At 38.9% G+C, this 14,357-nt stretch overlaps 1 protein-coding gene across 1 annotated transcript; it reads right to left on the bottom strand.

Moving 5' to 3' along the window:
• Window positions 1-1,314: 1,314 nt before the first annotated feature.
• LOC123870987 lies at window positions 1,315-13,777 on the bottom strand. The gene is made up of 6 exons (XM_045914505.1): window positions 13,352-13,777; window positions 13,046-13,259; window positions 12,505-12,948; window positions 12,364-12,420; window positions 4,559-4,680; window positions 1,315-3,384 (listed from the first exon to the last, which is right to left on the bottom strand). The coding sequence occupies exons 2-6, from the start codon at window positions 13,173-13,175 to the stop codon at window positions 3,121-3,123; spliced, it is 1,017 nt and encodes a 338-aa protein (XP_045770461.1). The 5' UTR covers window positions 13,176-13,259; window positions 13,352-13,777; the 3' UTR covers window positions 1,315-3,120.
• Window positions 13,778-14,357: the final 580 nt, after the last annotated feature.

Consider the following 14,357-nt stretch of genomic DNA (forward strand, 5'->3'; position numbering starts at 1 on the left):
ACGTATTTTCTGACGAACGAAATGTGGACGATTGAGTAGTGTTACTATGTACTAAGAACGCATACCTACAGACCTGCTAGCTTGCTTAGACGGCCAATTTTCAGGTATCAGGTAATCAAGTTACATAAAAGCATTACTTACCTCACGTAAATTCCCCAATTTTTTTAATTTTTAGCAGTTTTTTTTTAATATTAATAATTAATTGACATAAGTAAACTATAAGAGAGTGAGAGAGAAGTCAATATATCCTAATACATGTCTTACTCATTCTCATGCGCGTAGATAATGATGCCCTCGCGCTCAAACCCACAGAGGCATTAAAATTGAATTTAGGGGATGATTGGCCCTCTGGATCGGTCTGTCTTCTTGTAAAAGGTTTTAAAATAGTTGTCTGGTGGACATATATAAAAATGGAGCATCAGAATTTACGTGCAGTTAAGTAATTACTTATTTTGGGAGCTTTAAAGCGTCTGCAAAGCAATACGGCCGACGCGGGAAGTGTCTGGGAGTATTGGCGACATATTTTTAAGGATATTGCCTAAAATATACGTAAAAATCAGTTTGGCAAATTTACGTGAGGTAAGTAATGTTTTTATGTACCTTGATTATCAGATACCTGAAAATTGGCCGTCTAAGCAAGCTAGCACGTAGGCTAGGCATGCTTTCTTAGTACTTACTAACACTACTCAATCGTATATATTTCCTGTGTCAGAAAATACGTAACCTCTGGTGGTCCTGGGATAAAAGTAATAAGAAAACCAGAAAAGAGCTGATAACTTCCAAACGGCTGAACCAATTTTTTTGGATTATAGCTAAGAACACTCTCGATCAAGCCACCTTTCAAACAAAAAAAACTAAATTAAAATCGGTCCATTCGTTTAGGCGCTACGAGGCCACAGACAGATACACAGATACACAGATACACAGATACACACGTCAAACTTATAACACCCCTCTTTTTGGGTCGGGGGTTAAAAACATCCCTAAATGTCATATAAAACATTTTTTTTAAATAACTGCAGCTGCAGATTTCCTTAATTTAGGCTCAAGACATATTGTGGTGAAGTAGACACGCGACGTGGTAAACTTGCAGACACTTGAGGCACCGTGGTCGGATCACGAATTTATTACCAGCGAAAGCGCTCACTACGCATCGGGGACCTTTGGAAAACATTTTAGATTTATAACGCATTGGATCAATTCACTTTGACACTACCGCAATGTGCCTTGAGCCTGTAATGACCACTAAAACATAATCAATATAAAAAAATAAGTCAAAAATGCTTTTTTGAGCAAGTAGAAAAATAAGTAATGTAAGTATCCATTATTATATTCGTACTTAAAATGAAGTAATTTTACACAAAAACGAACATACATTTCACATCAAAATAATATGGAATAATAAAATAATTTTGTCAAACTTAACGCAAAATTTTGGTACGACTCGTGGGATTCTTCGACCAATACGAGATCAATTCACTGGAAGCTCGGAAAAGAAGTGATTTCATCTAAACATTTTTCATCAGTTAAAGAAGCATTGTCTAAGATCTATCTTTCGGCACCATAATTATGTCTTTCATCAAAAAGATACTGCGAAATTCAGACCTTAATTTACATTTCAATTGTATACAGCAAAATGATGGCCGTCTCATGGACGACACAAATATAAGTACATAACACAGTGTGATGTACGTAATCAACCGTTATGTACAATATATGGCACACTTAAATCACTTCCTGTACAATAAAATAATAATAGTATTACGATAGCACCATTCGTATCAACAGAATGGGAATAAGGCACAATGGCAGTATATTATATGCTTCCCAGTTTGAGGCCCCACATACAACGAAAATCGAAACAATAGCTGTATCTTTTTTGTGTAAAAATATGTAGCTCTTAAGATTTTGTGCGCAAATATGAAACTCCTTAGACCAACCAAGATCTCTATGTACACTTAATTTAATGCTGGTTTTGTGGTTTCTATTCTTCAGACATAGCTGCCTTGGCTACGGATCTGGTATCTTTCCCATCGGCCAGGCTTCAGAGAAAGACTGTAGAAGAGACTACGGCTCGAATAAACCCTTAACTAGGGTTCCGCGAAGTAATATATATTCCAAATAGGTAATGAGTGACCTGTGTGGACAGTAAATAAACGGGGTGTCTATCAAACTTCGTGTTTTGTTTCATGAGCACCAGACACCTCCACCACGACCACATACTAACCACAATAATAGTACGTCTTACTCTTTTTAGCGGGTCAGAAATGAGCTGCGAGTGAGAGTTAGCGCAACTTCTATAAGAGTAAACTATATCTGCAGTACGGACAGAATAGAATAGATTTTTATTCAAATAAACTTTTACAAGTGCTTTTGAATCGTCAAATAATTTACCACTGGTTCGGAATGCCGTTCCTACCGAGAAGAACCAGCAAGAAACTCGACAGACAATGACAGTCTATGATATGATGATAGACAGTCTGTCTGTGACCTGATCCCTCTCATCGGGTCAGACTAACTTTATTTTAAGTGCGTCACTTGTATGCGTCGACAGCAGCGATACAATATGTGCGTCAGCACTGAAAGGACCCACTTTAATTGCTGACGTACATAGTATTGTTAAACCTAACCAACACAAATCCACGCTTAAAGGAGAATAATATACACCATAGACTCTTGATAATAGCCCGGCTACAATATAGATTTGTAGCCGGGCTATTATCAATTATTATTTACGTCATACATAATTGACATTGATCTTTTGCTATAGAAAGCCAGCGAGTCGTCGGCTTTGGTGTGCAGTCTTCTCGCACACATGCATCCCGCGCGGACTTTTGATTTGTATGACGTCATCACCATCGAATCAAAACTTCATTCATCTCTGGCAACGTTAACTGGTCGTAAATCTGCCAAAATTGTATGGAGATGATATGACGTTCTCATGACGTTCTCCCGTAAGTTAATCTCTATATTTGCACTACTCTCTGCGCATTATAATAGGTACTTATGTCTAAGTAAGTAGGTAAACATAAAAAAACTACAGAAATATTGCATTCCCTGAGTGTATGTGGGGCCTCGTCCCGTTTTTTGAAGCATTTCATTACCACTATCACAGCCATATTAGGAACTAAGTTTGACGAAGCCAAAGTAAGTGTAACCCGGTCGAAGCCACAAGGTCCTGTTCTGTTCCCGTTGGGCCATGTTGACGGTGTCTCCTTTGTACAGTCGGGTTATAGTGTGGACTGAGCAGGAGATCTGAGATTTGTTGAGAGGCCTGGGGCTCGAGTCGTCCCCAGTAGCGCAGGTTGTTAAGAGACGCGGCTCACTATTGGGTTGTCGGGCCCAAACGAAGTAACAGTTCGGTGCGTGAGTTAGGTAGACCACCTGAAATTAATAAGTCAATTATGAACATACTGTAACTGCACGATTTATGTACTTTAAAAATATATTTTGACAATTAGAGGAAGCTTTATCGATATTCGATACAGAAATCTTTTAGTTTTTTTTTTTTAATTTTTGTCTGTCTGTTGTGCCACACTTCACGTTGAAAATATTGAACGGATTAGAACGTAAATTCGCATACTTAGGGCCGATTTCACCAACGTAACAGTCACAACGTAACGTAACGTTCGGTTTTATTTAAACGTAAACTTGATATTTTGGTAGGTACAAAAACTATCACTAAACCCAATTTTTTTCCTCGGTTAAACGCCATTGGTTACGACGTTGGTGAAATTGGCACTTAATAGGTTGTTACTTTATCCCGAAAAACAATAGGGTTCGTTCAGGTCTCAGGATACGGAACTCCGTAACCGAATTTAACAATTTTTTTTTTACAAAGGTTGTACTGTCAGGTAGGCTCTGTATATAAAAGTGAAGATCTGATGAAAATTGCCTACTTTAAGTAGGTGTTCAATTACTTCTCAATACATTCATCATTCGTAACCGGAACTTAGCTTACATTCAGTTATTTATCATTCGATAATGCAGTAACCTTTAAATTCTTGGAACTTATCGATCGGTGAGAATTTAATAGGGGCATACCCTATTCAACATTGTCTATAATTCTAATCTGTACTACGTACCTACTAATCTTATAATTAAATTAAACTGTAACTGAACGAAATCTGTACAATTGTACATAATTTTACAAAAATAGCCCAAAATTTTCAATTCAAAACAAATTTTTGTCTGTCTGTACAGGCATCACTCTGAAACTGCTGGATGGATTTGAATGCAACTTGGCATAATAACAACTAATGCTATAGATATATATTTAGAGTATTTTCTTAGGCCTTAGTCTACCACGCTGGCCAAGTGCGGATTGGCAGACTTCACACTCCTTTTGAGAACATTATGGAGAAGTTTCAGGTGTGCAAGTTTCCTCTCGATGTTTTTCTTCACCGTTGAAGCAAGTGATATTTAATTACTTAAAACTCACATAACTCCGAAAAGTTGAGTTTCATGCCCGGGATCAAACCCCCGCGCTGTGATTTGGAGGTGGATGTTCTAACAACTAGGCTATCACAGCTTTCTGTAACTTCCTGTAAAAACTTACTTGTGCGTAAATAAAGTACAGTCCGCTCTCTTTGACCGTGAAGTAGTTACTGTTCAGCTCTATCTTCGCCTCGCTGTCCTTGGAAGACACTTCCAGGTCGCGCACCCATGGACCAATGATGGCTGTAACAAACAAATTGACATTTGGATTACAATATCACAATTGCATCCTTCCGCGATGTTTGGCCCTTACTTTTGATATGGGGTTGTTTGCAACAGTAGCCTGTGTAGTGTGTACACTTTTTGAGCGCTTACCTATGCTCTTGTATTTGTGCAAGCGCACATGTATGTAAATCATTGACATAGGTACGTCTTACGTAAACAGCCAATGGCGAAGCGCGAATTTGCCGCTATGTCTCCAAATAGCTAGAACTAGACCCGTAAAGCAGGCAGAATTGTACTATGTAACCCCGGGACCCGCCAGGGTCCGCGTGGACGACCTACTTGCGTAAAGTTGTAGTTCACTAGATGTAGGTCCGTACGACGTAAATCAACTAAAGCATGTCAATGACACATTTTGATTCGTCAGGATTTTAAGATATGAGCGTAGATAATAAATATAACTGCATAGTACTAATTCTGCCAACATAGGCCATGAACGTAAATAAAAAAACACGATACATAACAAGCATCAGCTGATATCCGCTCGCTTTGAATGGAATTCCATTAGTCAGTGTTCCCCTTATGATACGGATGCTGTATCAGCATTGCATTGCGTTGTATTGTCGCAAATCTTACAACTACACATACACTCGTACCGCGAAAAAAATATTTTGTAACCGCCTTCACCTTCACCTTTGTATAATATTCTGTAGTTTCAAGTTATCCAACTATTGTATTCTTTTAGAAAATAAAAATCGGTCAAGTGCGAATCGGACTCGTACATGAAGGGTTCCGTACCATCGTGCAAGAAACACTTTTTAAAAATTTGATTTAATTGTGATGTACCTAACCACAAATTCACGGTTTTCGGAGATTTGCACTTTATTTGTGCTGACATTGCTACCGGCCAAACACGATTCTAGGTCAACTGGAAGTAGGTTTACACTAAGATTATGGAAAGGTTTACATAGGTTTCGATTCCCTTGACGGATCTTGACACAGACAACAAACAGACAGACAAACAACAAAGTGATCCTATAAGGTTTCTTTTTTCTCTGGAGATACGGAACCCTAAAAATAAAAATAAATAGTTTTTTTTTCATATTTTTCAATAACTTAGGTTTACACAAAGAAAATGGAGCCTGGAGGAAGGTGTCAGAAGACTGCGCCGGCTCTTCCATAACAATATCCACTTTAGCATGCATACGTGTGTGTGTTAGTAGTAAGTGTATGTATGGATGTATTTGTTTGTTGTGTATTTTTATATGTGAGTAGGCCAACAAAGTTCTTATTTTTATATGTTCCACTTCATCATTGTTTAGTGACAATAGACAGTTTTAACAGTAATCCTGCATGTGAGTCAGGCGGCTCTACCGTTAATGTCCTCCGACAAACAGTGAAAGCTCGACCTATCCGAGTTATTTACATATGAATATTGTAAAAAACGTAACGGGGATTTTAAAATATAATCTGGCAAGTTTATTTATTTTATAGAAAATCTAGATGATACCCCGCGATCGACTACGTCCGCGTAAGTTTCGGTTTATTAAAGATCCCGTGGGAACTCTTTGATTTTCCGGGATAAAGATTAACCTTATATCTGTTTCCGGGATGCAAGCTATCTCTATACTAAATTGACGATGGCCACGACTTTGTCGACGTAGATTTCGTCTGTCTGTCTGTTTGTTACCTTTTCACCGCTTATCCGTTTAATCGATTTTGAGGGAAGGTACCTAGGTACAGAGATAAGCTTGCATCCCGGAAAGACATGGATACTTTTTGTCCCGGAAAATGTGTTCTCTAATCTGTAATCAGTCTAGGCACCTACTGTAGTCGTAGGTTATGTAATATTATGTACTGAATCGACTTTATTTGTTTGCATCTACCTACCTATTGAGTGTTATCGGAAAGTGTGGGATCCATGTAATAAGACACCCTGATATCGATGCTTTGTTTAGGTATGTTATAGATGTAGGTAGTTAATATGTTGTAGTAAACACCTTAAGGCAGGTCACACGTCCGTGCCTACTGAGTTAAGTACCTACTAGCCTACCGGGTTACAAGGGCACCAGTTCCCATAATTCCTATGCAGAAGGGGTTCCTATCCATAGATCTTGGTAACTCGATGTATTCCTACCAGGGCGTGATATACTGTATTAGGTACATTACCCTAGTATCATAGCTGTAAATCAATACTTTTTAAGATTTTTAAACTGTTTTGTATCCTGAGTAGTTGTTGCGGCTGCGACACACTGGAGCGGTATCAAAGTTTAGATCATGTGCCATGTTTCTTGTTCGATACCACGAGCACGTGTCAAGAACTCAAGACGTGTGTTAATCTAGCTAATACCCAAACACCTATATCACGTTAATTCTTTACGCAACGATAGTTGTTATCAATGTTGTTGTTACTATAACTGCTGGTCGACCTTCGGACCCGGTCAATGTCGCAGTGCGTCCGTCCAAGGGAAAACCACATCAGCTGAACTTATGTGAAAACGGGAAAACGCAGCGATGAGGGAGGAAAAACTGGCGCCCATTTTCAGTCTTGAGATGCCCGCCAAGCAGATCACAATGCGTATTATGCTGGTTTCACTCTCCCACGATGCTTCGACATACGTATTCATACCGGTCAGCTCAATGATGAGGAGACGATCTCCAGTTCCATGGGTATTCTGCTGGAAAAGCGCAATTGTATACCTCTTCCATCTGAACACCTACAGAAGTGCATTCTTGGGTGCTACGGATTTTCCCTAAACACAGCGCGCGGCGGGTTAAATTTGATTATGATCGACTACATGCGGGTGCCCTCTCTCTTGAACAACTGGACACTGGAAATCACGGTCATCTTCCACTCAAAGCGCTGATGACATTATAGATGCCGATCCTGGCACTTTCTCACGTAATCTGGAGCACTTAGCCTGGGGCAGCGGCCGACTAGCGGCCAGCCAACTTCGATTTACCGAATCTGGCTCCATAGAACACGATGCCGACCTTATCGTGTTTATCTATTGTGATGATTTTTACATGATAACAATGATTCAAAAGGCGTTGCCAAAATTATCGGTAAATAGCGTCTTGAACGGCCCGATAGGGACAGTTCGTTTTGACAACTACGTCGGTAGGAGTTACTACGATGAATAATCCGTTTGAACGTATTGCGGGTGGAATAATGACCCTGATAACAAATCTGACAATAAACACATTTGACCAAGGAAGCCCTATGAAAGTGGCAACCGCCGTCATTGACCTCGGTGCGCTGCGACACAACTGGCGGCGGTTACGGGTGCTCGCACCTAACAGTCGTCTTGTTGCGGTGGTAAAAGCGAATGGATACGGCCATGGAATAGTCGAAATTGCCCGTGAACTCATTGATGCGGATGCGTTAGCGGTGGCGCGCTTGAGTGAAGCAAATGTCCTGCGCGCCGCTGGCATTGTGAAACCAATCATTCTGCTTGAAGGTTTTTATGATGCCGCCGATCTACCGGTGGTCGTGGCGAGCCGTTTGGAAGTGGCAGTTCACTTTGAAGAGCAGTTGCTGGCGCTGGAACGGGCTGAATTATCTAATCCGGTAAAAGTCTGGATGAAAATCGACACAGGGATGCATCGTCTGGGAGTACGCCTTGAAGAAGCGGAAACCTTTTATAAGCGTCTCTGTCTGTGTAAAAACGTGCACCAGCCAGTCAATATCATCAGCCATTTCAGCCGTGCGGATGAAGACGATCCGGAGCCGACAGAAGCACAGATTTCTCGTTTTATGACCTTCGCGGACGGCAAGCCGGGTGAAAAATCTATTTCTGCCTCTAGCGGAATCCTCTACTGGCCACAGGCACATTTCGACTGGGTTCGTCCCGGGATCATTCTTTATGGTGTTTCACCGAAAACCGGTACTGAAGCTACACAATACGGCATGAAACCAGTGATGACCCTCAAATCCCGACTGATAGCTATCCGCAGACACAGAACCGGCGAGCCCGTGGGCTACGGCGGCATCTGGATCAGTGAGCGCGACACCTGCGTCGGAGTGATAGCGATCGGTTATGGCGACGGCTACCCGCGCAGCGCCCCATCAGGCACACCAGTTGTCATCAACGGCCGCCGTGTGCCGATTGTGGGTCGGGTTTCCATGGACTTAATTAGTATCGATTTAGGTCCCGATTGCAGTGATAAAGCGAATGATGAAGTGATTTTATGGGGAGATTCACTACCGGTCGAGCATATTGCAGATATCAGTGGTATCAGCGCCTATGAGATTATCACCAAAGTGACATCGCGCCTCGCGATAGAATATCTGGACGAATAAAATACCAGTGCGACGGTCATATAACGGTCTGAGAATGAAAGTTACAGGTATCAGGAGTTTGTGTTCGAACATTTCGCCTCTGGCAGCACCCTGAGCATTTTAAACAGGATTCCTGGGAGAATAGTTTCAATATTGGCCTCTACTAAGATGAATCCGGGGGTTACCAGTAGTATACAGCTGAAACATAACGCGTAGGATCTCTATCTGCTTATGGAAGAGCTAACGAATTTATTGTTTTAGGGTACAGATAAAATAGAGATAAATCGATATGTGGCTTAGTTATAGATCTAGAACAAAAGATAATAGCATAATAGGCGTAGTACGTTTGTATGGAGAAGGGCGTAGGAAGTGTAAGTGTATAAGCATAATATAAGCCGGTGCATCAACATCAAATAAGTGAAACTTCTGTAGTAGATCTAATCTGTGCTTAAGGCGTATGCAATATCAGTAATTAAGGTTTACTCTCTAGCTCAAGAAATATTACAGCTGCTTCGCCCCAAACAGTTATGTAGTAATACATTAATATATTATAATGAGATTCTCTATTTTTTGTGCAATAAAGTATTTACCAATCTATTACAGGTTAATATTTGTTATTGATCTTATTAGGGAGCTTTATTTACCCCGTATTTAATTTTCGCAATAGCTTTTTGTATTATTTTTGTAGTAGCCTGAAAAACGGGCTAGCCCGTAAAATACGGGACATCTGGCAATCCTATCTTATCTAGTGTACTTGTAAATGTATATGCCCATATCTGTGTGTCTAATCCATTAACTGCCACTTATTCTATTTTTTCTGTTAGACCGCTTGTTAGCACTATGTACGGCGATGATCGGACAAATTGCGCAAGATATTAATTGCTTTCTTTGGAGAGATATCTGATTACTTCTAAGTGTTGATTAAGTGAAGTAGCGCAGTTGACACTATGTGTCTTTAAATGCTTTGTTTTCTTACTGAGTCATTATTCATTGAATTTGAAGTAGACTTTATTATTATTTATGACTAGCGACCGACCAGTAGCTCGAGTCCGTACAACTAGCACAAGCTTTACGCTTAGTTGGGGGGAAAAGGGGATTGTTAGTCATGAATTCATGAATAATCATGTCTAGTATTATAAAAAACCAAATCGCCTCTGCAGGGAATGGAACATCACACTTTAGATCACAGCGCTCACTATTTCACCAGGGAAGTCCTCAAAAGTTGCACGCACTAAATTTTGACTGCGTTTTCACTCTACTACGCGTAGTTACGTCCTAAATTCTAATCTATTCCGGAAATCGTAACTGGATCATTATCAAGTAATTAATCACGATTGTTAGTGATTATGTTATCAACAAATGGCAAAAAATGACACAAAAACGAATCCCACTTCTTAGTGGGCTTCCTACTACCTACTTAGGTAGGCATAGTTGACGTCACGAAAATAGAGCTCTGACCTTGAACCTGCGCAGTGGCTGATTTATTGATGTATAAATTGGTGGTATGAATTGAGGTCCACTGGCGGTGGTACCTGTGCGGCCACATGATTAGTTCGTCAATCAACCTTTTTTGCGTGCAATATAAAATATAAGTTTCTATGAATAGACAGTAGACTCGTCCAGTTACTATAGCTGTTAACGATCACCGTCTTGTCAAGATCCTATCCTTGTACGGATTGTTTCCAACTTTCCACTGGCTTCTGTTGGTGGCTATTTTTACGATGTTATAAAATTTTCGACTCCCTCAGCTTATCTGACCATTTAGTTGGTGAGCGGCCTTGTAATATCTCAGAATACATAATAATCTATAACTACTATTATTATCAAGAGCTAAAGTTTGTAAGTTTGTTTGTTTGGGGTAATCTCTGGAATTACTGAACCGATTTTGAAATTTTTTCCACCAGTAGAAAGCGGAACCATATTACTTATTCCTGCGTGTCGTAGGCTATATTTTATTTTCAAAAAATAAGAGATCCCTACGAAAGTTGTGTGTGGGTGGGTCGCTAGTAAATAATATTCATGTAATGATGTACCTACGAGCTCATTTTAAAACTAATAGCACAGCCTGGAGAAATACTTCACACAGTCGAAGGACGGAGACGTCTAGACAGAGCAATTCTACGGGCTCACAGGGACGGACGGGGGAGGGTTTATATCATTATACCTAACGACTGGATTTGGCAGAACAAACTCTAATTTTAAGGGTTTCGTAGGTACCTCAAAAGGAAAAAAAAAATTGAAACTAAAACCCGACTGCGAAGGTCTGAGATATTAGAGTAAAATTGTTTTTCTGTCGCTTAGTATATTTTAATGTTGTTGTACAATTTATATTGAGCTCAGAATTTTGTCCTCTTTCATTTGACATCCCACTCAATACAATAGGAAAAAAAATTTTGGAAACCTCCACTTTTAGGGTTCCGTACCTCAAAAGGAAAAACGGAACCCTTATAGGATCACTTTGTTGTCTGTCTGTCTGTCTGTGAAGAAACTTAGAATCATGAAATTTGGCAGGTAGGTAGATAGCACAAGTACAGGAATAAATCTGAAAACCGCGAATTTGTGGTTACATCATTTAAAAAAAATTAAAATGTCTTGAAATTTTCAAAGTAAGATAACTATGCTAAGTGGGGTATTATGAAAGGGCTTTACCTGTACATTCTAAAACAGATTTTTATTTATTTTTATGTATTATGGTTTTTAATTTGTCTTGCAAAATGTCGAAAAAAATACCCGAGTACGGAACCCTCGGTGCGCGAGTTTGGAACACACTTGGCCGGTTAGTAGATTGTTAATAGTATAGTGATATAGGTATGAAACTAATAGACAAGAGCTGACATGACTTCAATGAATGAATGAAAAAGGAATTATAAATAACACTGTCTGGGCTTTAATTGCTTTGTGAGATTAATTGATTATCCCTCAGTCATACTTAATAATTCAAGCTTTTTCTATGGAACTGTACCTAGTTACTTAGCCATATATGAAAACTTATCATTGGAATATAAATTCTACTCGCATGAAAATAAAGTAGGAATTAGGATAGCTCTATGATGTTTGTATGTTGATTCATGTATGTAGAGAATGCAAATATAAAGGCTTCCAGTACTACATCCTGTGGTATGCAGCATATTATTATCATACTAACGGCTAAACTTGGACTGTTGTATTGAATTCTACACATTTTATCTAACAAATAAACCACAGAAAACAATAAAATAATTAATAATAAGTACCTCACTATATTTTATTATACAAGAAAAGACTGTAATGTAGGGATACCTACATAGCATATAAATATGTTATATTTTTTAAATTATATTTTTACTAATATAGGCAGGTACTTATTACTTCAATACTTTTGAGCTAAGCAGTGATGTTTATGTGACTAAATTAAAAAGGATGTTATTTATTTTCATACTTACATTGAGTGCCAATGTTCAGTTCTCGTATTGCACCATTAAAATGAACAACCAGAGGCTCTGCAATTAAAACAATTTTTATTAATAACAATGCTTCAGAGTATGTTTGTTAGTGGTAAAGTAATTTGATATATATTATTATACCTTTTTGGAAGAAGGATAAGTCATATGTCGGCAATTTTTCTTGACTAGGTTTCTTCTTGCTCGAGTCTACAAGTAACATATCCTCACCGAGGTCTTCAACATAGTACCTTTTAGGAGGCACTTCACTTTTGATAAATTCCCTGCCTTCTCGGACCTCTACTCCTTTTAACTGCGGTTTAAAATTGGATACAAGAGGGCTCTGTACTGCTCTATCCTGATTTAGGACTCCCTCTTTTATATTCTGTATCAAAAATTGTTCTCTCAACACATCGAACTGTCTTCTCAGGGATGATATCTCGTTGCAGTAGTAAAATGCTATGGAGCAACTTGTTATCATACAAATCACACTGAGTAAGAAGCTCAATATAAATAGGAGCTTAATTTTCTTAGAAGACGCGATGGACAAAGTTGTATTGATGTGAACGCCGACGTCCGCAGGCTTCTCTAAAATAGGAAAAAATATATATGAAAACCAGTTCTTTATGAGTTTACAACTCTACAACTTTACGAGTTGGAAGAATTATTAATAACTGAAAATTACCTGTATTTAAATGAATAACAGTCCCGTCGCGGTCGTTTACTTTATTTTTGCCAGTATTCAAGTAAATATTCGCTGCACCTGCCGAGTTTAATGGGACACCTTCGAGGTTTAATTTTCTGTCCCCGTCCATTGTAAATAATATTTTCTTTACCTAGTACTATGCTAGTATGATAAAATGCTGTTCACACAATCATCGGTGTAGGCGTCGCCGTTCCTAAACAAAGGAAGTAAGCTTAATAAAAGTTCGCACAGCGTACGATAACCGCAACTTGATAACAAAAAAAAAATCACAACACTTTAACATACCAAAAATATAGAGACATTTGTTACTTGTTTGATAACTGATAATTCACTTTATCACTTAAACGTACAGTTTTTCTTTATTCATTAAAAACCTAGTCCTTCTACCGCACCAAAACAAACAAAAAAGTAAATAACACGAGCAAAAGTTTCAAGTTGTTGGTTTGACGGGCGGCTGGCATTGGAGCGCGCGCGCGGCTTGACCGCTACACAGTCGACGCGCCAATTTCAAACTGCGCAGAGACGACGGGCGCGATGAGAACGGAATGTGGGCCGAGAGAGGCGTAATCGCGACCGTTTACCACCGGGAGTTCGAAAGGTTTTACGATAAAGTTTCGCGGTATCGTACTTATAATCGTTCTAATTTTTATAAACCATCCAATATTGTTAAGTTCAGCAAATATTTTATGGTTGACACAGAGGTTACTAATACTAGTTACAATTTACAGCCTACATGCTAACATGCTAAATAGCATGCCCTGTAATCAACCTATTCATTATACCTACTTACTTAGGTACTTAAATAATTTTGATTAAGATTAATTAGTTTTTAAATAGGTAATTAACCATTATCTTTATCTATCATCGGTACACGTCTGTCGTTTACCTATTATATTTTTGACCTCTAACCTCTCGTACAAGTTTTTAGATTGTAGGTAGATAGATTTTATAGGTAGGTATTAAGACCTCAGCCAGAAATTGATTTGGAGGGAGTTTTTATGTTAAAAAATAATCAGAGTAAAATCACCGAAAACCTGAGACAACATTTTTTTGACTTGATTAGTCCTGACGGGTTATCTGGTTACTAAAATAAGAATTAAATAATCAGGAACATGAAGGCAGCGAGCTCGAAAATAAAAAAAAATTGAGTAAAGAAAGCAGAACGGAAATAAGCACTAGTTGCTAGCCTATGCATTCAACTCAGGCAAAAGCTCCAAAAAGCTTGGGGTGCTGAACAGAGATTACAACATGGGGTTTTCAAGGGGCGGACCAACAAATTCTTGAAAAGCCG

Source organism: Maniola jurtina, chromosome 2 (assembly GCF_905333055.1).
Source record: "Maniola jurtina chromosome 2, ilManJurt1.1, whole genome shotgun sequence".
Lineage (NCBI taxonomy): Eukaryota > Metazoa > Arthropoda > Insecta > Lepidoptera > Nymphalidae > Maniola > Maniola jurtina.

Coding starts and splice junctions, on each gene's coding strand:
- LOC123870987 (XM_045914505.1), bottom strand. CDS start 13,175: ATGGACGGGGACAGAAAATTAAACCTCGAAGGTGTCCCATTAAACTCG. Junction 12,949..13,045: donor TGTTATTCATTTAAATACAG/GTAATTTTCAGT, acceptor TTCCTATTTTAG/AGAAGCCTGCGGACGTCGGC. Junction 3,385..4,558: donor TGTACTTTATTTACGCACAA/GTAAGTTTTTAC, acceptor TATTAATTTCAG/GTGGTCTACCTAACTCACGC.